Genomic DNA, 27,972 nt, shown 5'->3' on the forward strand with positions numbered 1-27,972 from the left:
ATCTTGTATTTAAGATTTAAAAATTAGTCTCTTGAACTTGGAAAATAAACTGAGACAACTCGTCTCAGTTGAAAGAAAATAAAAACCAAATCAGACTTCTGATCCTACAAGAAAAAGGCCACATTCTTTACTATCAATATATAAATTAACCTAGGCAATGAATGCTTTTCTGTGCAGTCACTTGAGAGCAAAATCCTATCAGTTTCTGCCTTGGTATCACATATCTCATCCAATGTCACCATAAGTTATTACCAAGGACTAAGCCTTCTTATGTTAATTTCAGCACTACTATATGATATTTAAACCAGCTTAATCTCTGAAATCTTAGGGTTTTTCATCTATAAAAAAATATAAAGATATTTTCTCTATCTCACAGAATACGCTTGACACTAAAATAAATATATTAATTGTTAAAGCAAAAGAAATATATTTATATGTAAATATATAAATGTAATATAACTGTATACTAGGAAAAAAATCTATAGGGCATTTGGAACCTATAAGAAAGTATAATCAGTTTACTGAGGTCAACTTCAGTTAAGTTGTTAAATAAGTAATTAGTCTTGAAAATGTGAACATAGTTATTTATCTGTAACATTTCTGTCTCCTGATTTTCTGTAGGGGGAAAACTCTCACAGAACAGTTTCATTAATTCAAAATTGTCCATCACTTGATATAACTGTAAACAAATAACAATAATTCTACACTTAACTATTAAATAATACAAATTCATGGTTCATTTTTTGTAGTACCATTTATTTCAAAATAGATGGTTTTAAACTACTTATTATTTTATATTTAAGGAAAAAAAAAAAAAAAAAAGACAGCCCTGTGGTTGAATATACAGCCCCTCTACTTCTGGACCCTGAGAGAGTAGGGAATAATATACTTCCTGCCTATGACTACACGGGAAGTTCAGAGGATTAAGACAACGTAAGCAAGCCTGGAATTATCAAACAGTTGTCTAGGGGATGAAGACAGTTTCAACTATCACCCTAATGCTTTAGTCCCTCAGCTACTCTGGTGAAACTACTATTCAGGAGAATTCATTCAAAGGGGGAAAAATATGTGATGAACTGACAATAAAGTATTCTTGCTAACATTCAAATCAACTAAGGTTATTCCCCTACATCAATGAATTATTTGAATTTTAAATAACCTTTCATTATTCTGCCAACTAAATATAATACAATTAAATTTAATTTCTATGCTTCTAAACTAGATTGTCTTTTTACTTTCATCCTAGAAAGGGACATTTTCAAAGACTATCACTTTCTAGTTAAACTACTTTTTATTCCCTATATATGTATCACCTGGGTTCCTATGAACACTCCATCTTCTGTAAAAAATGTTCTCCCATCTTGCCCTGGCTGGTTTGGCTCAGTGGATAGTGAGTCGGCCTGCAGATTGAAGAGTTCCAGGTTCGATTCTAGTCAAGGGCACATGCCTGGGTTTCGGGCTCAGTCCCCAGTGGGGGGACATGTAGGAAGCAGCTAATTAATGATTCTCTCTTCAGCATTTATGTTTCTATCTCTTCCTCTCCCTTCCTTTCTAAAATCAATTAAAAATATATTTTAAAAAATGTTCTCCCATCTCTATCAATTCAGATTCATAATTTAATCACTTATTTACCAAATAAGTATTGAGTAGCTAGTATGTGCCACACTTATGCCAACTGCCAGGGAAACAAAACACAATTAAAAAGAGATTGTTCCAACTTATTGCCCTACTTTATATATCACCTCCTCCCTAAGGCCTACCCTTAATCACTTCCTTTATGAAGCCAGACTCAGAACTTTCAACACACGTATTACCTACACTTATCCTTGTTTTGTGGTATCTGTGTACATGGTCCACTATTCCATTAGTTCCAGTGAAGAAAAGAACACATTTTAAGCATCACTATTTCTTGCAGGGGCATGTTACAAAAACAGGTGTTTTGTAAACATCTACATAATGATCTTTTTAAATCACCCTGATTGTAAAGCATGCCCATTTATCTTAAATTTTTTATTTTCTATTTTCCTAAGAGCAAAGTCTCTGAAGTCAGACTATGTAGGTTTGATATTTGGTTCTACCAACTTATTTTTTTAAATATGTTTTATTGATTTTTTACAGAGAGAAAGGGAAAAGGATAGAGTTAGAAACATCGATCAGCTGCCTCTTGCACATCTTCTACTGGGGATGTGCCGGCAACCAAGGTACATGCCCTTGACTGGAATCAAACCTGGGACCTTTCAGTCTGCAGGATGATGCTCTATCCACTGAGCCAAACCAGTTAAGCTTCTACTAACATATTACCTCATACTTAGGCAAATTGCTTCATCCTGGTTTGCCTTGGCATCCTCAGAAGGTTATTGCAATGATTCAATGAGTAAATATGTGCAAAATATTTTAAATACTGGCTGGTAGCAAGTGAACAAAAAATAAGTGGTAGCTAATACTTTTATTATTAACCAAATAATACTTCTGCCTTGGAAATTTCTCAACTTCTTCTTGCAGAAGAACCTGCTAAGTTTATAAAGAGTACTGTATTGTATCTACAGTCTGTCCTCATTATTCACAAATTCTGTATTTGTGAAGTCATCTACTGCTGACACTTATTATTTTTAACTCCAAATCAATCCTCTCCGTCATTTTCAGAAGTGTTCAGAGTGGCAAAAAATTTGAGTGGCTGGACATGCATATTTCCAGCTGATGTCAAATAAGGTAACCACACTCTGTCTTCTTGTTTCAGCTCTTACATGGAGAGGAGAGTAAAGATAGTAGGAGGAATGCAGTGTAGTGCAAGATGTTCTGACTTTGGGCCAGTTGGACAGAATTTGAATCCCAACTCTGGCAACTGTTAGTGGGGTGGCCACAGCCAAGTCACTTAACACTTCTGAACCTCATTTTATCTTTTGAAAAATAAATAAAACATAATCTACCAGGAAGAGTTGTTTTTAGGATTTAAGATTATAATCTATGTAAATATATGTGTGTGTGTGTCCCCAAGGAGCACTCATTTGCTAAGTAAGTGCTCTAGGCAAGTATATAAAACATAACTAGAGTGAATAAAGAGAACTGACTTAGTTTTTCCTAGCTAAAATCCATAAAAATTCATTTGGCTGTAAAAATATTTTCATGCCCAGCTGGGTGTGGCTCAGTGGTCAACACAGGAACCAAGAGGTCACGGGTTCGATTCCCGGTCAGGGCATATGCCCGGGTTGAGGGCTCAATCCCCAATGTGAGGTGTGCAGGAGGTAGCCAATCAATGCTTCTCTCTCATCATTGATGTTTCTATTTCTCTCTCCCTCTCCCTTCTTCTCTGAAATCAATAAAAATATATTTAAAAATATTTTCAGAATTTAATAACCATGGCTAAAATGAGAATACCTGTAGATGAATAAAAAGAATAGAAATTCTAGTTATAAATTCTCCTTAAAACTCAGTTTAACATAAGCACATCACCTTCAAGGAACTCAGTAATGAGTTATTATCTTAAAACTATTATTGTTAGATTCCTAATGGACTGTGAAAAATTATTTTACAAACTTAAAGAGCTTTCTTAATTATAACATTTTGTAATTCATGTATACAACAAAAAGATGAACACTTGCATACAAAACTTGAAAGTTAATTATAAAGCTGCTACAAGTTACCTCTTTAAAATAAACATACCATTTCATATGCTTTAATTTTCTCTTGCAAAAAACTGATTTGCTTTTTGAAGTCTTCTTTCTTTTTTTGATAATCTTCTAATAGATGGTCTTGTGCTTCCAGCTGTTGCTGATGAGTGAGAATTTGTTGTTTGGCTTGTAGTAAATCTGCAGCAGTGCTACTGTGAGTGCTGTTTCTCAGAGTTTCACTAGCCTGTAACTTGAAAACAAGAAGAAACCACAAAGTATTAAATTCTGAAGTGACTGCACTAAGGAATAGACACCTCTTGGAAGTATTAACTTGGCTCACAATTCTTTCTGGGAACTGTGTTGAATTTATAGGCTTTAGACCTCAGCAAACATACTGTCATGGCTGATCAGAGAATATGGGCACATTATCCAAACTGACCTAATAAGATTATTTTTCCTATGATAAAGCTGGGAAGGTAGTCTAATGAGAGTGGTAAAACTGAGGCAGACAAGCAGAAAGAAATGGGGCCTGAAAAACAGTACTTCCTGAATTCCTGATGACGTTCTAGTTTCTGATCACAATCCATTTCAGAAGCCTGGTCGCAGTTCTGCCTTGAATTCTGTAGGATAAGTAGGATCCTTACATTAAATTCCCCCTTTTGCTTAAGCTACCTTCAATTATTTTCCATCAGAAATCTTGATTAATACAATTATACAATACAATTAATATGACTCTAATTAAAATAAAAGCATACCAAAGTTGGCAAAGGATATGACTATATATTAATTTGTGCAAAAACTTGACCCAATAAGATTTATAAGGTTTTGTAGGATTTCAAAATACAGACAAAGATGAAGCAAAAAGCCACTGAAGAAATATGACTTAAATTCTTGGTTAAAATAACAATGGTCTTTACTACTTTTTTGTTTTGTTTTTTTTCCAACATGATACATAATAGGCAAGTGAATTTTAAACCAATTTAAATTTATTTTGTAAACTGTGAAAAAATGCAATTGTTTATTGTTTATTAAAGATCTAATAAACTTTGTCCTATTAGTAATACTTACATGCTGAAATTGAATCTGTAAATTTTGGCTTTGTTCTGTCAATTCTAAAAATTCTCTCATTGTCTCATCCTTTTCTCTTCTTGCTTGTTGTAAATTAGCAGTAAGCTGAGTTATGATGCCATCTCTTTGTTTAATGGCAGCTTCAAATTCTTGTAACTAAAAGACACAGTGAAATTAAAAAGTGCTAGACTTACTTTTTAAAACAAAACAGATTATTATAGGTAACTGTTCTTCAAAAATATGATTTCAAAACTCATTGGCAGAATTATTACAATTTATAAGCAACCTTCTCCATATTTGAAGGCTATTACTTACAAAACAACTTTTAAAAAGATTATCTGATCTTAGAAACAAAACATATTAGGTCTAACTTGTCCATGTATCTACTTCTAGAAGGACAGTGCCTTTACATTTAGGAATGCCTCAATCTGTTCCTAAGCAACACCCCTCCTGACAGGTTCAATCCACACTCTTTTGTGGAAAAAATGAAACTGAAATGTATCCTCTCATCCTCATCGATGTTCTATTTCACCTTGTTTTTATAACTGACTGCCAAAAACAACAGATGTCATTTTAACCACAGAGGTTACTTACAAGGACTCACTGACATTTTTAATGAGTTTAAATCATCATATTTTGATGTGGTAGGCACAATTTTCTCTCAGGCTGATTACAAAAACATCTACTCTACTGAAGTGATTTCAGCCTACCTATCTCTTAAAGTTAAATAAAAGAGTCCATGTTTTATTAGCTCCGTTAATAAAATCCTGTTTTTAAGTGAAGCTATGATATATATATATATATATATATATATATATATATATATATATTATACACACACGCACACATATATATACACACATACATACATACACACACAAATATTATGAGATGACCATAAGCTACATTTAATAACCTCATCCTTAAAACATGTACATAAACTGTCACATTTCCTATTTTTGTTTCTGTGAGTATCAGAAACCACGTAAGGTAAACATACTTGCTGTAGTCCTTCAGTCCCATAGGTGGCCCTCATTTCTTCCAGTTCTCTGTTTAGCTCCTCAATCTCATGCTGTTTCCCAACCAATTCATTTTCCATCATCTCTAGGTGGGTCGGATTGTACTGTGCTCCATGTTCAGAATAAGAATCATCAACACCAAATTCTTCTTCCTAAATCAATCCAAGATGTTGAAAAATTCAGTACTAGCACATTCCTCAGGAAGAGGAATTCAAATATTCAAAGCAATGTCCACTTTAACTCATCACCTGGGAGTTTACTGATATGGCAATCTACTTTGTTGTTAATGAATATATAACTCAAAAGCAAAAACAAGGTATCTGCATATTCTGTTACATTGAGTTTTATAACAAACAGTAGATACTTTTGTTTTGTTAAATATTAAAAGCATTTAGGATTCACCCACAGAAAGAAGTACATGCAAGAAAAAACTTTGTTAGTAAGCCAGATGGTTTTAAATAGCATAAAACATTAGTATCATGAGTAGTTTTAAATACTGTACCCTTAATAAATTTGTAGGCTTTCCTGTTCTCACCACAAAACTGCAACCATTTACCTGTATAAAAACAATTTCCTGATATGTTATGATTTTAAATAGAATTCTATTTAGAGCTAACAATTGTATTTCTGTTAACTTTATTCATGTCTCTTTCATGCCAAGGAAAAATGCCTCATTGGCAAAAACAGATAATACAGTGATTAAACGTAAATTATCTAATGAGTGCTTATTATGCAAAAAACACTGTACAATACATTTGCTTTTCAGTGATTTAAAGTTCTAAGTGCAGGGTTTGTTTTTTTTTTGTCTTCATAAGAATAATTATAAACTTCAAATTAGGGGATTGACCCTCTTCTATAAAACAATGCTTTAAGTTTATTTAAATGATTTTTATAAAGTCCTATTCATTTTTAAAGTGAGGCTGTTTACTGTTACAAATTCACTGAAGGTTGGCAAGCAGGTCTAGAGATAGGAGATGAAGAAGCGAGGAACACTCCTTTCAGAATTTTCCCCTGGGGTAGCACTAGATAGCCATGCCAAGCCTGATGGGCGTGGAGATTTTCCATACACATTACTATCTGTCTCTATCGCAGACATTTTGTGGTAGGAAGAAGGATGACTGCTATGTCTTTAGGGTTGACCTGGTGGGAGATTAATTTCAGATCAATCAATCTAATTAACAATCCTCTCTTCCCCTTGCCCCCAACAGTATAAAAATGAACTATATTCCACTCACATCTAAATTATTCACAATTCTATGCTAGTAGAATCCAATACAATGAAGTTTTTACTGTTGAAATACATAAGATAGAATATCCCAGAATTAGATCCATATAGACCATAACACTTTAAAAACTGCAGATCCTAAGAATTATATATATATACACACACACACACACACACACACAAACCAGTTAGGGCCTAACTAAGAATTCTTTATCTGAGTTTGAGTCCTTTGTTTTTTCCCTAAGGATAATTTCTGGAAAGCAAAGCTAAAGTAAACAATCAAAAAATGACCTTTATGGCAACATAATATTAAAAATCTGTAAACACCAAATTCTTCTTCCTAAATTGATCCTTCAATAAAGTACAAATAGGTACATTTTAAATATAAAAATGTTCTGTAGTGATACATATCATGTATTACTATTTAGAAAAAAAAATCACAGGAAAGATCATTTTTAATACTATAAATTGGCATTTACACAAAACTTTTAAAACTATACATAGTTTTATTGAGGGAGAGGCAGAAAGAGACAGAAACATCAATGAGAATCATCAACCGGCTTATCAGCTGGGAATCCAGCATGTGCTCCAACCAGGAATCAAACTATGACCTCCTGGTTCATAGGTAGACTCTCAACCACTACACCACACTGGCTGAACTCACACAAAACTTTTTCTTTCAATAAACATTAGCTTAAAAATATTTTTTAAAAACCCTCACTCTTTAATTTATTTATGATTTTTACCTTATCTTTATACTTAATTTGGTAGTAAATACATTCAAAAATATTAATAATTGACATTTTTAAAAAATAAGAAGAATCTGATGATTCATAAAAGTTTATGAAAATGACACATCATAAACTGAGTTCACATCATAGCTGATTCAGGAAATTGAAGCCAAGTAACTAATGAGGTTAAGACGATCCATTCAAAATCAAACTTGAATTTCAAACATCACACTGTACACCTTAAGTATACATACAATTTAAATTGTAAAATTATATCTCAATAAAACTAAGGCAGCTAGAGAGAAATATAAAATTATTATTATATGTAGTATAAAAGAGAAACCCAAGTCAAAGTTGAAAAGCTAAGTTTATATTACTTTATGACTGTAAACAATGTTTCCCAACTCCAGCCAGTAATTTCATAAATATTATGAATCAAACAAGTGTCTTGGTTAAGAAGTATTACATAATCAGATGAAATCCATAATAAAATTGTATACCCTACCATCACTTCATCTTTCTATGTATAACAAAGCATATTTATCTACCTGTCTTTATCTCTAAGTTGCCTGTAGCATTTTCTACTTTCTGCTCAAATTGTATGAATAAAAATATGTCATGTAAATATGGCATTCTGGTCTGATTTCTCTAGTATATATCATTGGAAATATACTTATACAAAACATCTTTCATAGGTGACAGGATAGAAATATCTAATTATCTCTAGGCTTGAATCTATTTTTCAACCCAATATGTATATACTAGTAAGCCACAGAAGTCAAGAACATTAAGCTCATACCGTATCTGTACACATAAAATTTCCAAAATAAGTTCTAAATTAATGTATAACCAAAAATCTAAGATCCTTCTGAGAATAACTTAATAAAAGACTTTTCATCACTCACTTGTTTCATATATAGGGTGAATAAAAGTATATTAATGATGAGAAGTCATAAAAGATAAATAAGCCTTGCAAATTGTCTTTTATATACCAAAACACCATATTAAATATCATCAAATAACCCTCTCAACTACCCTATGAGGTAGATATTATTACCCCTGTTTTATGGGTAAGAAAACTGTTTCAGAGTTTAAGTAATGAGCCCAAGTTTAGCTTGGAGTGGATGAAGCTGAAATTTGAATACAGGTCTTTCTGGATCCAAAGCCCCTACTCTTTATATCACCTTAATCCTACATATCCGAAAAATGGCAGTTATATTTAGACAAAAATACAACATATGTGGTCTATGATAAAACCATGAAAATTTGAAAATTTAGAAAACTCAAGCTTATAAACCAGGGCAGCCAAGATTAATAAATTGCAAATATGGCATTTGTCATGGTTACAATACAGGGGTTGACAAAAGTAGGTTTACAGTTGTTAGTACACAAAACAGATTTATTCTTGTATTATTTATTATTATTATTAACCTACTTTGCCCACCTCTGTATATGTGTTGCCTAAAAGTAATTTTATGGGGGACAGGGATAGAGGGGATGTTATTGAAAAGTTATGCCTAAATAGGGCATCAATTTATTTATTTAATCCTGGTTAATTATCTTCCTGACCAGATTACTACCGTGTTTCCCCGAAAATAAGACCTAGCGCATGGAAAGATAAGACATCCCCTGAAAATAAGACCTATAGCGCAACTTTGGGAGAAAAAAATTAATATAAGACACTGTCTTATTTTTGGGGAAACAGGGTAATAAGTATACTCACAGCTTTTAAACACATTAAATTGGCAATCCAAAACAGTAATACATTCATTTAAAAACAGGGAAGTTATATTTTAATATTAGAAATCTATTATACAATAAATCAAAACTTATGGAATATACTGAGTTACTAAGCCATTCAGAGTAAGGAATATTTTTCCATGTCTTCATAATCTGAAAAAATAATAATCATATCTAAAAAAATAAGAAAAAGTTAATAAACTGATATATATATTTATTACTAATACATAAAGAAGGTATTTCCTAAGATGGCCAATGCCTACATCAGCTTTGATCATTACTGTGTTAAATATGGATACCTTAAATAATCATGTATCCTAGAAAACCAGTATCAAACACTCCTAGAAATGGGGGGGGAGGGGGCGGACTTTATCTAATTAAGGACCAAGCTTTCATACAATTTAAGGCCTTAGTTAAAATCTGGGGGGGGGGGAGGGGGAATATATATATATATATATATATATATACACACACACATACATACACTCACACACACACACACACACACACACACATTTATCAGAAAAGCATAATCTGCCAAGACTGGTTTGGCTCAGTGCATAGAGCATCGGCCTGGGGACTGAAAGGTCCCAGGTTCGATTCCGGTCAAGGGTTGCGGGCACATCCCAAGGGTTGTGGGCACATCCCAGTAGGGGGTGTGCAGGAGGCAGCTGATCGATGATTCTCTCTCATCGATGTTTCTAACTCTCTATCCCTCTCTCTTCCTCTCTGTGAAAAATCAATAAAATATTTTAAAAAAGAAAAAAAAGAAAAGAAAAGCATAATCTTTATGTTTTCTAGGTCTTTATATCATTTCATGTTATGCTATATTTTGTTAAACTTATAAAAATTTAGAACCATGTAAGTTGTAAGAAGTAAAGTATTAATAGTCAATAATAGTTTAAAGAATAATACAATTATCAATTATAATATTATTTATTCTTACCTCAGAACTATAATCTTCAGCTGTGGTTGAAATTTCACTTTCTGGCTAGAACAAAAGTAAAAACTGATTACATTAAGGCCCTTTACCATCTAAATATTGTATTTTATTGACCTATTACTATTGGTGCACATAAAAATATCACTAAAAAACTGTAAAAATTATTCAGATCTTTAAAATTTTCACTCTGATTAACAATGGCTAAATAACACATCTAAAATTTAACACTAGGCATTTTTCTATATATAAAAGTATCAAGAGGTACTTTCACACCAGGTCTTGTATCACTAAGAATCATTTGTAAGACAAAAACACCAATTAATATATCATCCCACTAATTTTTGTGTCTCTTTTAAATAAAAAGTCATGCCCTGGCCCACGTTTCTCAGTGGTTAACGTGTTGATACAACGAAGGATTGTGGGTTCAATTTCCAGTCAAGGGAACATACTTGGGTTGCAGTTTCGATTCCTGGCCCCTATCCAGGTGAATGTGGGAGGCAATCAATCCTTGGACAAGAAGTAAAAAATAAAAAGTAAAAAATAGCCTGGCTCGCAGGAAGTCCTGGTTCAATTCCCAGTTGTGGCTGGATCCCCAGTGGGGACATGCAGGAGGCAGCTGACCATTGATTCTCTATCATTGATATCTCCCTCCCTCCCTCCTTCCTTCCCTCCGTCTCTCACTTCATCTCTGGAATCAATAGAAATATTTTAAAAAATAATATATTTAAAGGTCCTAATAAGTTAGTAAAAAAGTCCAATTTCTTCAAAAGGAAAAATCATTAGATCTTGATTCTAAAAAAGTAGTAACAACTTGAAGAAAAATAACTTTTGTTGTTAACACCTTTGCAGCTTACAAAGCACTCTTAAAGACATTCTTGTTTCATCTGTACATCCCTGAGATTTGGGTATGAAGTAAGTGATTTTTCCAAGCTGCTCTCAGCTGACAAGTACTATCATAGGAAGGAAGAGTCAAGGAGAAAACCTAAATTTTCACTCTTCTCCCTCTCATGTAAGAAACTCATTTTACAAGTGAGGAAAGAAGGCCCTGATATTTCAACTATTCATTCAACAAATATGAACCATCACTGTCTCCTTTCTGATCAACTTATGGAAATTTTATTCATCATTCAAGACCAAGTTTAAGTCTACCTACCACCTCTATGATATAGTAACTGATGCCAGGAACATGAAAAAGCCCTACCCCTATTCTAAAATTCTGTAGCAGTGATTCTTAACTCATGTGACCCTCTTTTAAATCTAAAGTATTTCCATGACAGACGCCCTCCATGGTTCACTTGCTTATGCATATTGTGTACTAAAAACAGTGGCACTGAGGATAAGAAGACACTCTGCACTCAGAAATGCTAAAACTAGTGAAGAACCCAAATGCCGAAAATCATAATGAACACTTCAAACCAAATCAAACTCCAGAACTGCCCTATTATATTATTTAAAAGGTCCAAATTTCAACAGAAAATTTCAAGATATACAAATAAAAAAGTGTGGCCCATACTCAAGAAAAATAGTCAGTAGAAAATGTCTCTGCCCCTAGCTGGTTTTGCTCAGTGGGTAGAGTGTTGGTCTGAAGACTGAAGGGTCCCAGGTTTGATTCCAGTCAAGGGCACATGCCAGGGTTGTGGGTTCAATCCCCAGTAGGGGTCATGGAGGAGGCAGATGATCAATGATTCTCTCTCATCATTCATTATTTCTATCTTTTTCTCCCTCTGAAATCAATTAAAATATATATATATTTTTTAAAAAGAAAAGAAAATGTCTCTGAGGAAACACAGACACTGGATTAATAAACAGACTTTAAACTATCTATTTCAAATATTGTCAAGTCAGTGAAGAAAATGTCTAAAAGACTAACGTATTAAAATATTTTGCCAAATACGGAATATCAAGAAAGAGAGAGCATTCTAAAGTAAAATTAAAAAAGAAAAGAAATTCTGGTGTTAAAAAATTCAACAAAAGGGCTTACAGCAGATCTAAGGATGAAGAATAAAAAATCAGCAAATTGCAAAAACAGTTCAACTGAAATTATCCAGTTTGAAGTAAAGAAAGAAAAATAAGAAAAATGAACAGAGCATCAGAGACCTGTGCAACAATATCACACATACTAACATATGCATAATGGAAAACGCAGAAGGAAAGGAAAGGGGTAAAAAGAATATCTGAGGATATATTGGCTGAAAACTTCCCAGATTAATGAAAAACATTAATCCACACATTCAAGATGCTCAACAAACTCCAAATAGGAAAAACTAAAAAAGATACAGTCTTATAATACAATAAATAACAAATCTGACACTCCTGACCTCATTAATCAAGTTCAAATCCCTATATGTCTAAATCTTTCTGTTTCTACATAAATATGCTAAAGCCCAATCCAAACTGTAATAATCTGCCTTGTCTAACACTGTTCCTCCTAAGCATTCCACAATTATCTACTCCTGGTCTCAGCTGGTAATTCCACCATCCCACCCACTATCCTAAACCACTCTTCTCCCTCATTTTTATATTCTGGAAAATTACATCACTACGGGGAGGGAGAAAATTAGTATTCATTGAGAACTTTCTAGGGGGTAGGTGCAATCTCCTGCCTTTCATCATTACCACCATCCCATTCCCATCACTGAGATCCATTTAAAACGAAACTATTTATGGTTTCCAAATCACATCACAATGTTTCATGTCTTTGTGAACACAGTCCCTTTGGCACAGAGATGGCATCCCCTACCTCTTTACTTCAGGTACATAACCATACAAGACTGACTTATGCATTCTTCCAGATCACGATACCCTAGGGTACCATGTACACTGTTGCTAGCAAAACTCTAATCAGGGTACATGGCCTATTTTACATCTGCCCTCCTTACTAGACTGACTTTCCTAATGTACAAAACTGTCATATTTTACCTTTGTAACCTTGGTGCTCAATCATTGGTACATAACAGTTGCTTAATAAATGTTTATTGAATCAAATATTTTTTAAAAAACTGCACAGGGTGCTAATGAGCATTGTCATTACAGTAACTTTCCACTTACAATTTTAGTGTTTAAAAATCTGGATGAATACTTACTTCAACAGAGAAGACCTGGTCATGTTTGATTATTTCTCCACTGTGTAGTGTTCTCATTACTGTGGATTCAGGAGTCACGACGGATCCTACTCCCTGAGAACTATTCATATACATCTCATCACTCTGTGATTGCTCAATATTCAAAGCATGGTATGCTGATACATCAAGTTTACTGCTTGAAGCATTTTTCTTTTTTTTCTTCTTAGAAGGATTCTGCCCATCACATTGAGCTTTCCTTTGTCGAAACTGCGCAAGCTGCAAAATAAAATAAAATAAAATAAAATAAAATAAAATAAAATAAAATAAAATAAATAAAATAATATAAAATAAAATAAAATAAAATAAAATAAAATATAAAGAGATTGTCATTATTGTTAAAGATATTTTTTCTTTATCACCACTAAGAGAAAAACAGCTTTGGAGTCACTTTCTTTAAACCTTCACTAAAATGATAACAAAATAAAGGACAATTGTTGGTCTTTAATATATTAATAACTATTGAGTTGCAAGGAAATCAGTATTTCTGAATGAATGCTTTTTAAGTATTCAGAAATAAAAATGTCAGGTCTAAAAAAAAAGTATTAGCCCACAGTTGGGTACAATAAAGGAAACAGGCACTCCCATTCAACACTTGGTGAGAGTGTAAACTCTGGATGTGAGATTATACAAAAATATAAGAGCTCTAGATAAATTTGCTTTGTGGAATTTCTGGGACTTCTACTAATTTATACTACTGTAATTAGTCCATGCAAAAAGATTTAGCTATACAAATGATCACTGCAGCCTTGTTTATAATGGGGGAAAATTAGAAATAATTTTAATATCAAACAACAGAACTTCTCACTACTTAATCATCAGAACTTATGCCATGTCCTAGTGCCACTTATACTTATCATTTATTTAACATGTTTTAACATATGCTTTTCTTTTTTTTTTTTCTTTTTTCTTTTTAAATATTTTTTATTGATTTTTGTACAGAGAGGAAGGGAGAGAGACAGAGAGTTAGAAACATCGATGAGAGAGAATCATCGATCAGCTGCCTCTTGCACACCCCCCACTGGGGATATGCCCGCAACCAAGGTACATGCCCCTGACCGGAATCGAACCTGGGACCCTTCAGTCCCCAAGCCGACGCTCTATCCATTGAGCCAAACCGGTCTCGGCCATATGCTTTTCTTAATTAAATTTATTTTATAAGATTTTCTACCTCTGATATAAATTAATAGCCAGTATCACTTGTGATTTCTTTAACAAAATAGTAAACAGAAATAAAAATAATGAAAAATAAAACTACACTATTAAAATTCTAGTTAAATATTACTGCTTAAGTTTATAAAAGAAACAGGCAAGTGTGAGAAGGGTATAAAGGATATATGAGCACCAAATAGACTTTTGGTTTGCCATTAGCAGATGAACTTAAAGACAGAAAGGTGGTAACTTTCTTATATTATTATCCTGTGTCATTTAATACCAGATTAGGATATCATCTAAAATATCTGTCACAAGTATGTACTATTGTATGTACTAAAATCATAAGTATGTACTATTGTATGTAACACTAAATTAACTGAATTAAAATAATATTAATATAACCCATTATTCACAATAAAGATGTTTATGACGCAGTAGTTATAAAATAATATTGTAATGTATTCTTTTCCTTAATAAAAGGAAAATTATGTGCATCTCTTTAACAGACACAAGCAGGCTTCAGACTCACAAATTTCATCAATTCATTCTAACTAGCTTGAATTTCAATAACATACATAGGCATAGACAAATTCTGGAAGAATATAATTGTAATAACTCTAATATATATCTGGACTTGAGATTACAGGTTCTTTTTCTTATGTTAATTTGAAATTTCCTTTTTTATGTAATAAATTATCTAAGTTTTATGAAGCAACTACTAACCACTGATTCCTAAACTGAATTTGAGCTCTTCATCATTCTAGAAAAGAGAAACAAAACATAAGAACAAGTGTAAGCCCTTGGTACCTTAAAAAGAGGAAATATAGCTAAAACCGGTTTGGCTCAGTGGATAGAGCGTCGGCCTGAGGACTGAAAGGTCCCAGGTTCGATTCCGGTCAAGGGCATGTACCCTGGTTGCAGGCACATCCCCAGTAGGGGGTGTGTAGGAGGCAGCTGATCAATGTTTCTCTCTCATCAATGTTTCTAACTCTATCCCTCTCTCTTCCTCCCTATAAAAAATGAAAAGAATATATTAAAAAAGGAAATATATTATCAGTAAATTAAAAATATAATTATTAATGAGTCCAATTAAAAAAATGACCATTAAATTTCTCATAAGGTATAAAAGCAATCTTAATAGTGATATCGATATCATTAACTATCAAACTATGTGACCAAGAAAATCTATAGAATAACACACAGTATATTTTATCCTTATTTTCTCTGCAATAGATGAAGGAAAGTATATATTAATAAGAAAGTATAATTCATAACTCAGAACTATCTAATCACTGACCTCACAAAATATAAAAATATTTCACATTTAAATCCCCTCCCCCCTCCAGCTATTTGGCAACTAGCCAGTTATTCTACTTCAGGTCTGCTTAAGGAACAGATGCAACACCAGTTGCCTCTATTTGTATGTTATTAAGCTGCAGGAATGCATTTAAACTGCTTTGAGGATAGCAAATTCATTCTTAAAAATAAACCAACTAAAACACCATTATGCATTATCTATAAATAGAATCCAAAATCCAGGCACATCGTTTTTAAAAAGATCTCTCAGACAGAATGCAAAAATCAAGAAAAGTATTAATGAAATTCTTTTTAAAATATTTTTAATTGATTTCAGAGAGGAAGGAAGAGAGAATAGAAACATCAATGATGAGAGAGAATTAATGATCAGTTGCCCCACACTGGGGATCTAGTCCACAGTCTGGGCATGTGCGCTGACTGGGAATTGAACTGTGACCTCCTGGTTCAAGGCCAATGCTCAACCACTAGGCCACATTGGCCGGCCTAATAATGACATTCTTGATATTTATGCTCAATTTCAAAAGCTTCTTAGAAGCCCAAGTTATCTGTGTTAGAAAATATATTCAGACAGCAGATGATAGGACAAAGATGAAGATTCTGTTTAAAATTTCAACTCTGTTAAGTTATATATATCTATATCTATAAAAGGCTAAGTTGACTCACAAATGCGCAATACATATAAAGCTCTTGCTGGTGCAAATCGCACATGTGTGCTCACATGTGTTTCCAGGATAAATAGCGATATAAAATATTTCTTCTAATTAATTTTCTTTCAATGTGCACGAATTTGTGCACTGGGCCACTAGTGTTTATATATTTTATATTTAATATTCACTTATATGTACAAATACATAACAAAGAAGAAAACTAAAACTACATTATAAAAAGTTTAATTAAAAAAAAAAAAATCTGGTCCTGGCTGGTGTGGCTCAGTTCGTTGGGCATTGTCCTTTGCGTGAAAAAGTTGCCAGTTTGACTCCTGGTCAAGGAACATGCGCAGGTTGCAGGCTCAATCCCCAGTAGGGTGTATGCAAGAAGCAGCAGATGGATGTTTCCCTCTCACATCAATGTGTCTCTCTTTCCCTATCACTTTCTATCTTTCTAGATATCAATGAAAGAAGTTTTAAAACATATTCTGTCTGAGACAATAGTATCCATTACAAAATGAACCCAAGTGAAAAAGTTAATTATAGATATGGAATAAAAAGTAAAATGGTTCTATTATGATATTCAGAATAAATTATTTCTAAGGGCATAAAATTACCAAGACATTATTTTAGACCTGCCATTGATTATATGAAGTAATTTCTTTTTTCAGAAAAATTAACCAGAAGCCAAAACCCATGAGGATAAGAACTTTTGTTCACTGCTATATTTTCAAAGGCTAGAACAATATTTGACAAATACATGGTGAGTGAAAAATGAATAATGTATCTTTTACCATTAAGTAATCATTTTAAGTATTAAGCATTAAGATGATATATTAGGCATATTGAATTCTATTATATAAAAAAGTTCCATGGTCTCAGAATTAAAAATAGTAATTATATGAATTACAACACAAAATAACCCCTCTCACCATAATATCTCTTCCAATAGGCCCTAACCCAAGACAAAATTAAATTCTCAAAAATAATGCCCAAATAGCTTTTTACCAAGAACTCTGTTGTATAAAAGAGAGGTTAAAGGGGGAGAAAGGAGGACCTATGTAATATTTTCAACAATAAAGATTAAAAGAAAAAGAAAAAAGAAATTGAGACATAAAAATGTTTAGAGACATGCTAAAACTCATACTGTTTGAAGATAATGCCTCCTCCACGATTAAATGCTCAAACTAAAATAAACTAAAACTAAAAATGAAAATTTCTTACTTTTAATAAAAGGATTTGGGGGGGGGGGAAAGAGAGAATAAGGGAACGAGATCATATTAATTTCTTATAGTTATTGAAACTATTTTATTATAAATCTAAAGGATGGCAAGCTAACATAAGAGCAAATATCAGAAACTACTCAGATAATCATTTTATACTGAAATGATACACTTTAAGTTACTGGAAAAACATTTAGTCTAAAACAGGCCAAAAACTCATATTATAGCCATCTGTGTTTGTCATTTGAAAGCCAATGATAAAAATGTTAACATATGTATGAACAAAAATTGTTGCAAGATTTACTAGAAAGATATTATGTCCACATACACTTATTTCAAAACTGATTCAGATCTCAAACAAATATCCTGATTAGAACATGAATAAAGAACCAAATATAAATGACTGAAAATGTATTCCTTAAAATCATTATAACTTTATAAGTGGTCATTCTCATATAAAGCACTTCTTTAAAATACTGTATAAAACATGCCAAGTGTTTATAATATCACACAAAAAAACCTTTCTTAAAAAAAACACACACAAAAAAACCCTCACTAGAGAAGATGTTTATTGATTTTAGAGAGAAGAAGAAGAGAAAGAGGAAGAGGCAGAGAGAGAGAAATATCAATGTGAGAAAGAAACATCTATCAGTTGCCTCCTGTACCTGCCCTGATAGGGAATGGAATCCAAAACCTAGGTATGTGCCCTGACAAGGAATTAAACCCATAACCTTTTTATATATAGGACTAGAGACCCAGTGCACTTTTGTGCGGGGAGGAGGGGGGGGCGCGGGGAGGGCGGCGCAGGGGAGGGTCCCCTCAGCCCAGCCTGCACCTCTCTAATCTGGGATATCCTTCTCACAATCCTGGACTACTGGCACCTACTGCTCACCTGCCTGGCTGCCTGATTAACCCTAACTGCCCCTCCCCAGCCAGGCTGATCACCCCTAACTGCCCCTCCCCCCACCGGCCTGGTTGCCCCCAACTGCTCCCCTTGCTGGCCTGGTCACCCCACACAGCCTACTGCTCAGTCATTTGGTTGTCCCTCACTAACCCCCTTGCCAGCCTGGTTGCCCCATGCAGCCTGTTCATTGTCCATTCAGTTGCAATGTCACTTAGGCTTTTATAGAGATAGGCTTTTATATAATGACACTCCAACCTAGTGAGCCACCCAGTCAGGGGTGTTGTGTTTCTTGAGTGTTTACTATGTGCCTGGCACTGTGCTAAACATTAATTAAAATATATGGCCCTGCCGAAACCGGTTTGGCTCAATGGATAGAGCGTCGGCTTGGGGACTGAAAGGTCCCAGGTTCGATTCCAGTCAAGGGCATGTACCTTGGTTGCGGGCATATCTCCAGTAGGGGGTGTGCAAGAGGCAGCTGATTGATGTTTCTCTCTCATCGATGTTTCTAACTCTCTATCCCTCTCTCTTCCTCTCTGTACAAAATCAATAAAATATATTAAAAAATATATATATATATATATGGCCCTAATAGTAGGATGTTTTAGTCCAGATCAGCCTATTACTTCACTGAATTGTGAGAAACAAGTAAGATAAAAGTTAGTGTACAATTTCGCAAACCCAACAGTCCTCTACACGAAATATTTCTAAGAAGGTAGTATGGAAAGCTCTTATACTAATTTTCTCAAAGATGGCTTTCTGTTAGAGGTATTGTTGTAGAATTTTGTATCTGTGAAGGAAATTGGCATATCGCAGGTATTAAAAGCAGTTCACTTATTTAGCAAACATTTACTACCTATCATGTGTTCAGCCAGTGCTAAAGGCAGGGCAGATAGTGATGAATCAGGTACAAACCCTATTCCTTTGAAGTGTAATTAAGTTAGAAAGAACAAATTAAACAAATATAAATACAGAAGTATATCATTTCAAGAGATAAAATGTACTTAGAAGAAAGAGTATAAGTATAAAGAAAGCATACAACAGACTTAATTTAGGAAAGGATATGGGGAGAAGTCAGGAAGTATTAAGAAGGAATGTGGAAGCTGAGATTGGAAGACAAAGATTTGTCCAAGATTATAATAAGTAACTGGAAATATAGAATAGGATAAGGATATCTAACTCCAAATTCAGTATTCTTTCCAAGATATCAATATGTATGCCAGGCATTTTAAGGTCTCTTTTCCTTCATTTGTCATTATACTTCATATCCTAGAACACTGAAGTTAAAGACAGAAGTGAAATCACCAAACCAATACTTTTTTGACAAGACTGGGTGATAACACATACATACCACACATACCCTAAAGAGAATATTACAATATATTTAAAAAATATTATCTAGTCTCTCTCGTTTTCAAAAATTGCTAAAAGTAGACTAAAAGTAGAGCTATTTTCTATGTTTCTACTGCAGAAAATTTAAAATATCTTAATTAATTCTAATTATGGTGATTATTTGTACTTGTCAGTGCTGCCTGTAAACCTTTGTAATAGTCCCAAGAAGGCTGTGCAAACAATTACAGCTATACCCCAGGGGCCCAACTATGAAAACAAAAGATTACAACAGTTGACCCAAAGACAATTTGTATGTAGAGTGAAGTAGGACAACTGCAAGCAAAGAAGACAAAAGCAATATTTTCTAACAACATCAGAGATACAAACTGTTGGAAAATAACAGTGCCAAACAGACCAAGGAAATCAGATATGGTAAAAACAACAGCATTTATATTACTGAGCCATCTGTCCTATTTATATCCTATAATCTCATTCAATGCAGATTTTCTTCTTAAGTAAAAGTTTTGGAACAACATGTGTAAGAAGAAAACAGATTCTGCAGTCTTAGGAATTAACTTAATTTTACATATTTTAACACATAGTAGACATAAATATTTGTTGAATGAAAGTAATGTTTCAAAAAGAATATATGTAGATGTACCACAGGTTTTTAGCCCACTCATCTGCTGATGCGCACTTAGGCTGCTTCCAAATCTTAGCTATGGACATAAGGGTGCATATATTCTTTGTAATTGGTGTTTCTAGTTCCTAGGGATATAGTCTTAGAAGTGGGATTTACTGGGTCAAATAGGAGTTCTACTTTAAATTTTTTTAAGAAACTCCATACTGTTTTCCACAGTGGCTGCACTACTGCATTCCCACCAGCAGTGCACAAGGGTTCCTTTTTCTCTACATCCTCGCCAACACTTGTCATTTATTGATTTGATGATAGCCATTCGGACAGGTTGAGATGGTACCTCATTGTTTTGATTTGCATCTCTTGGATGACTAATGGCTTTGAGCATGTTTTCTTTCATGTCTTTTGGCCTTCTGTATGTCCACTTTAAAAAAGTGTCTGTTTAGGTCCTTTGCCCATTTTTTGATTGGATTGTTTACCTTCTTTTTGTTAAGTTACATGAGTTCCCTATAAATTTTGGAGATAACATTGGCAAATAGGTTCTCCCATGCAGTGGGCTCTGTTTTGTTGGTTTCTTTTGCTGTGCAGAAGCTTTTTATTTTGATGTAGTTCCATTTGTTTATTTTCTCCTTAGTTTCCATTGTCTGAGGAGTTTTATCAGTAAAGATATTGCTACAACATACAGTATGTCTGACTTTTTGTTGCCTATGGATTCTTCTAGTTTTATGGTTTCTCATCTTACATTTAAGTCCTTTATCCATTTTGAGTTTGTGTATGGTATAAGGTGGTCTAATTTCATTTTTTTTTTGTGCATGTATCTGTCCAATTTTTCCAACACCATGTATTGAAGAAACTGTCTTAACTCCATTGTATGCTCTTGCCTCCTTTGTCAAATATTAATTGAGCATTATAGCTTGAGTCAATTTTTGGGTTCTCTGTTCTGTTTCATTGGTCTATATGTCTGTTCTTGTGCCAGTACCAGGCAGTTTTGAGAACAGTGGCTTTGTAATATAGCTTGACATCTGGTATTGTGATCCCTCCAACTTTGTTCTTTTTCAGGATTGCTGCGGCTAATCACAACATTTGTTGGGTTAATTTGCATACTCACTCTTGATTGGCTGGCGGGTGTAGCGGAGGTATGGTTAATTTTGCATGTTTCTCTTTTATTCATGTAGATAATAAAAGAGTGATATGCTAATTAAGACCAATGTCCTTCTGGACAACCTTCCGGATGAAGCCAGGAAGCCCAGGTCCTGGATGCTGGAGGGAAGCCTAGGTCCCAAGTGTCAGAAGGAAGCTGGTGCTGGCCGCCAGGGGAAGGAAGGCCTACTCTTGCATGAATTTCGTGCATTGGGTCTCTAGTACTTATATATATTACAACATGGATTATCCTCAAAAACATTATACAAAGTGAAGAAGAATACACCGAGGGTCAAATATAATATGACTCCAGTTACTTAAGGTATCTAGAATAGGTGAACGCACAGAAACAGAAAACAGACTGGTGGCTGCAAGGAGGAGAAGGGATGAGCAGTAACTGCCTAATGGATACAGAGTTTTATTCCGGGATGATATGAATATTTTTAAACTATATATAAATGGTGGTTGCACAACGTTGTGTATGTACTAAATGCAACTGAATAGTTAGTTTTGAGATAGTTCATTTTTATTACATAAATTTCACCTCAATTAAAAAAAAATCATAGCTTCTTTCTATCTAGCACCAGAAAACCACAAAAAGCTCTCAATCATTATCTCATCTTTTTCTTCCAAACACCTGTTGACACAATAAGGCACAGCATTTGTGATCACTGAAATGTATGCTTGCTAAGGAAAAGTCCATCACTGCAGTTGTAGGTGCTCAAGAATGTCAGTTGAACAAATAAGCAAACAAGAGTTTTGAAGCCTTTTCTAGTGTGTCAAACAGCAGAATTATGAACACAGACACAGTTCAAAACTACCTTTATAAATAAAACTTTATAAATGAGGCTTTCACAAATTAAAGTGTTTAATGAAATGCTGAGCAATAAAAGATGTCTAATTTCAGTTTCAGTAGAATCTTATTGAGAAATTTAGCTTTCCTTATAATGTATTTATTATGAGAACTTTTCTACCTTCCACATTAGAAGAAATTCACGTATATTTCAATAATCAGTAGTCTATAATAGATAAATATTCTGCAGTCATAGTTTAGCTCTTATTACAAAAACTTTAGACATAAAAATAAGAGGTATTTTTGTTTGAAAATACTTTTTGCTCTAATTTTGTTATATTCCAGTCACTTGGATATAGTTCATCTTTTCATTTCCTCTTTTCCATGTGCTCATTCAGTTTTGAGTTTCACAAACAGGACATATAGACCTCCTTGCTAAGTTTCTCTTTGAATTTTATGGCTCTTTTACCAAATCACTTCCTTATCCCTATTCTTGCTATCCTTTGGATTTGCCTTAGAAACCTTTCTTCAATACAATACACTTCAAGAAGCTTGTTATGCCTATTCTTTCTTCCATATCATCTCTTTTAAAACTTATAATCTAAAAGTTATGTTTTTCCCCAACAAAGCCTAACAGTCACAAATTAGTTTTTAAGTCACAGACAATGCACCACTGTTGTAATAAGTGTTGATGAAAGTATTAAACTGCTGTATCCACTATGAAAGTTAGGTAAACTATGTCACAATCAAGAATAAAAAAGCTAGCCCTGGCTGGTGTTCTCAGTGGTTAGAGCAAAAGCTCTCCAACAGAAGGGTCACAGGTTTGATTCCCAGTTAAGGGCACACATCTGGGTTTAGGTTTGATCCCCAGCCCTGGTTGGGACCCATGTGGGAGGCAAACCATTGATGTGTCTCTCTCACATCACTTTCTCTCTCTCTCTCTCTCTCTCTCTCTCTTTCCTCCCTCCCTCTCTTCCCTCACCCCTTCATTTCTTTCCTCCCTTCCACATACTCTCTCTCTAAAAATCAATGAAAACCTCAGGAGAGGGATAAAAAGAAAGTTAGAAAGTTTAAAAGAAACAGGTAGAACAACTTTCGTAATAGTGGTGGAGCAGTGTATCTGAAATAGGCAAAGAACAATTTTACACCAAAACTAACTTTCTCTATCAGTAATTGAAAAGTCATGTCACTAATATTCTAATATACAGCTTGCAATGACCACTGTCCTTTTTGCATAAAATTGGCACCATTTTCAAACTGAAAATGCTCACTAAACAAATAAATATAATATAGTTACTACTACTTACTACCGTGTTTCCCCGAAAATAAGACATCCCCTGAAAATAAGACCTAGCACAACTTTGGGAGAAAAAAATTAATATAAGACACTGTCTTATTTTCGGGGAAACAGGGTATATGTAATAGGCAAAATTTTTAATGATTACCCATCAAGCCGTAGCTGGTTTGGCTCACTGATAGAACTTCAGCCTGCGAAATGTAGGGTCCCAGGTTTGATTCTGGTCAAGGGCACATGCCCAGGTTGCTGGCTCAATCCCCAGTAGGGGGTATGCAGGAGGCAGCTGATCAATGATTCTCTTTCATCATTGATGTTTCTACCTCTCCCTCCCCTTCCTCTCTAAAATCAATGAAAATACATTTTTAAAAATTATCCATCAAATAATGCCAATTATATAAATGCTAAATGGTGCAAAACTCTGGTTTTACTGAATTTTGCTACACTAGAATATTAAGTATAAACAAAATATTAAAAATTATGCCTAATGTGAATTTACAGGAGTTATAATTTTATACTAAATACACACCATCCTCTAATTTTGTTCGCTAATATTACAATACTTTCATTATATAATATTGCAAATAATTTTACTTGGAAAAAAAATGGAATCATTTAAAGTGAAGTTAGAATAGTTTGGTTCAACACAAGGATAGCCTGTGTCATGCTGTCCTTGTCAGCACCTTGTAAAAGGGGTGAGCCCAGCTCTGAAAATATTTACTTAACAATGCAGTAACGTCTCACATCGCCATGGGGTAAGGCTTCTTACAACATTAACACTGAGGAAGTAACTGAGGAACGAACAGCAAATAAAAAAGCCAACAAGTAACAGAAAAACTAAACTGTCATAAAGCCCATTCATCAGGCTCCAATGGCCCTTGATTTTTACAAACCATTTTATCTAACTCAGTTACTGGGTTCTCTAGTTACAGCAAATCTAAAATAGCAAGTTGGGAGCGGAAGCAGATGAGGAGTAAGGCAGGATGAGCATGTCCATAGCAGCAAGGAAAAGCAGTAAAAACCACAAATCAGAAAGATCTATCGATATATATGTCTAACAGTGTAGAATCCCAACTATATAATACAAGCAACAATGACATAAGATTAACAGCTGTCACTAGTGGCTCAGTTGGTTGAAACATTGTCCTGGACACCAAAAAATTTGTGGGTTTGATTCCTGGTCAAGGCACATACCTAGGTTTCAGGCTTGATACCTGGGAGGCAACCAATCTCTCTCTCTCTCTCTCTCTCTCTCTCTCTCCCCCCCCCCACCCCTTCCTCCTAAAATCAATAAACATATCCTTGGGTATCTATCCTATATACTAATAAAAGGCTAATATACAAGTAAACCAAAAGGTGGAACAACCGAACAACTGGTCGCTATGATGTGCACTGACCACCAGCACGCACACAGTACATGGCTGGTGTTGCCAGCTAGAGGCAGAGCTCAGAAAATGGGGGATGGTGGAGCAGGTGAGCGGGGGTGCCAGACCAAGGCAAGCCTCTGGTGGTTACTGAAAATTCTTTGTTCCTGCCTGCCAGGGACCTGCACAGCGCTGGTGCCATTTGCACCCGCTGCCAGTGCCAGAGCCGCTGCTTGCACCTGCTGCCAGCACCAGAGCTGCCACTTGCACCTGCTGCCAGTGATGGCCCCGCTCAAACCTGCTGCCAGTGCTGGCCCTGCTCACACCTACTGCTGGCACCTAGTACGGGTCCCGATTGCTTGGTGCCATCCGTGGGTGTGAACCATGGCTGCTGCCCCCAGCTGCCCCTGAGGGCTTCTTCTTTTCCCCCTGCTCCTGAGGGCGATCAGGGTAACAGCTATTGCTTGTACCACTGCTGGCACCAGCCCCAATCATTCCGTGCTGTCAGGGAGTGTGAGTGGGGCCAGCACCATCAGTGTGTGTGTGGGAGCGGTGGTGGGAGCAGAGCTGCTGGCAGATGGGGGACACCGTCAGAGGGACAGGGCGGGGGTACGGAGGGTGGGCCAAGTCCCTACTGCAACCTCGTGGCACACAGTTCCTTTCAAGGTGCACGAATTCGTGCACTGGGCCCCTAGTCTATAATAATAAAAGGATAATAAATAATAAAAGGGTAATATGCCAATTAGACCAGACATTCTTCCTGACCAAGCTGGGCCAAAGGGAAACCAGCCTGGGGCCCAGGTTCCTGTGGGCGGCTGGAGGAGGGAAGCAGCCCAGGGCCTGGGGCTGGCAGCTGGGGAAAGGAAGGCCTATTCTTGCATAAATTTTCATCCATTGGGCAGATATTAAAAAAAAAAAAAAAAAAAAGAAAGAAATAAGAATTACAGTTCCAGATTGCACTAAAGTGAGGGCCTTAGGAAACCTTGTTATTCTGTGCCTTATTTTCCTGTTCTGTATAACATGTACTTCAACACAATATATCTGATAAGCTTTGTGTTTTTAGAAATGATATTTAAACATTTTTTTTTTACTGATCATAAAAGAAATATATTGCAGAGAATTTGAAAATGCTAGAAGTATACAGAAAATTTAAATTGCCAATAACCCATCACCCAGAGAAAACCATCATTTACATCTTGGTGGATTTTCTCCCCAGGTTTCTTTACATATAAAAATGGAAATTTTTTGGGGTAACATTTTTATTAACCTAGCATTATCTGTGGGTATTTTCCCAACACAAAAAGTCTCTGCAGAAATATTTTAATGACTACATATATCAAAATTTATTCTCTTATCATTATAGACTTTGGTTGGTATAAAACATTTTATAAAATGTATTATACTATACACATGACAAGTCATTTATGATGATTATTTAAAAAATCTATATTCAGAAAGAAAAATGATCAGTAAAAAGTGTATCAAACACCAAGAAAAAATTTAAAAGTTGTGGTTTATAAAACCAGGTTATCAAATACAGTATTTAAGTCCAATAAATAAACAAGACATTTAGAAAACTAAGTATCTAAATAAATTTTGACGATCATTTTAAGTGATTTCTGATGCAGCAATAAGAGACTTCCAATTAGGAGAATTCTGGATTACTATTATTACATTACAACATGCTAGTGAAGCAGCACCCATTAACAACACACAGTCATTTTGCTCACTCATTCATTAAGCAAAAGAAATAAGAATTACAGTTCCAGGGCCCTTAGGAAACCTAGTTGTTCTGTGTAACATGTTCTTCAACATAATATATCTGATAACCTTTGTTTAAGCAGCACCCATTCACAACTCATACTCATTCTGCTCATTCATTCATCCATCTACTATTTTATAGGCATTATGCTAGGCTGCATTAATATCAATATTAAGAGACTTCTTTGTGCAAGCCTTAAAAATAATGTAGCAGCATTTAAACATTTTAACAAATGAACAAATTCACCTCAAATCCTACTAATCCTAATCCACTAACTGTACTTATTACCCAGTGTCTGTCTCTCCCACTAAACCGTGAGCAACTTGAGAACAAAGGCTGTCGCCACCTCTATTTTTCCTCTCTAAAAGAGAAGTTCCTCATTGGTTTGCCGAGTGAGTTTACATTTACAATTAAAGTCCTAATCTAAAAGCATGCATTTATACCAAGGAAATAATGTATACATATTTTTAATGATGCTGTTTTATCTTTTCCATGTTCCTATCAGTCTTCACAATCTTAATGCTGCATAATAGCCCATCACACTTACATAATATAGTTTAGAAAACTATTATCCTAATATTGTCATTGAAGCTTTTTTCTAGTGTTTTTATATGGTATTAGGTAATGCTCCAGCAAACACACCTTGCTTTACAAGTCTCACAGATTTACCTCTGACTAGAAAAATTGGGCTCAATGTTAGAGGAATATAAACTTCTACAATAAAAAGGAATGTTATAGAGATTTTTTTACCCCATAGGCAGAATTTAAAAGACAAAGAACACACGTACAAAGAAACTCTTAGAATTCCTTTCTGCCAAATCAAAGCCATTTAAACAAATCCTCTATTATGAAATGTGCTGTGCAAAGCAAAGTGCGTTTTGCAGGGCTGCTTCACACATATTTAGAGAAGACACTTCTGGGGGCAAGGAGTAAAAATTCTGAGGTAACAAATGC

General features: G+C 34.6%; 1 protein-coding gene across 14 annotated transcripts in view; it reads right to left on the bottom strand.

Moving 5' to 3' along the window:
- Nucleotides 1-27,972, bottom strand: part of AKAP9 (A-kinase anchoring protein 9) — a 114,700-nt gene that overhangs the window by 84,910 nt on the left and 1,818 nt on the right. For 12 of the 14 annotated variants that reach the window (XR_006740979.1, XM_045578449.1, XM_045578444.1 and 9 more), the window contains exons 2-7: nt 13,418-13,672; nt 10,338-10,382; nt 6,198-6,251; nt 5,677-5,847; nt 4,677-4,832; nt 3,661-3,858 (exon numbers count right to left, since the gene is read on the bottom strand). Coding sequence is in view for 13 of the 14 variants with exons in the window: in XM_045578449.1 (XP_045434405.1) it covers nt 3,661-3,858; nt 4,677-4,832; nt 5,677-5,847; nt 6,198-6,251; nt 10,338-10,382; nt 13,418-13,672 (879 nt within the window). In the remaining variant the exon portion in view is untranslated. The remainder of the gene's footprint in view (nt 1-3,660; nt 3,859-4,676; nt 4,833-5,676; nt 5,848-6,197; nt 6,252-10,337; nt 10,383-13,417; nt 13,673-27,972) is intronic. The other 2 variants (XM_045578445.1, XM_045578447.1) reach the window with 2 other exon arrangements.

This window comes from Pipistrellus kuhlii, unplaced genomic scaffold (genome assembly GCF_014108245.1).
Source record: "Pipistrellus kuhlii isolate mPipKuh1 unplaced genomic scaffold, mPipKuh1.p scaffold_m20_p_10, whole genome shotgun sequence".
Classification (NCBI taxonomy): domain Eukaryota; kingdom Metazoa; phylum Chordata; class Mammalia; order Chiroptera; family Vespertilionidae; genus Pipistrellus; species Pipistrellus kuhlii.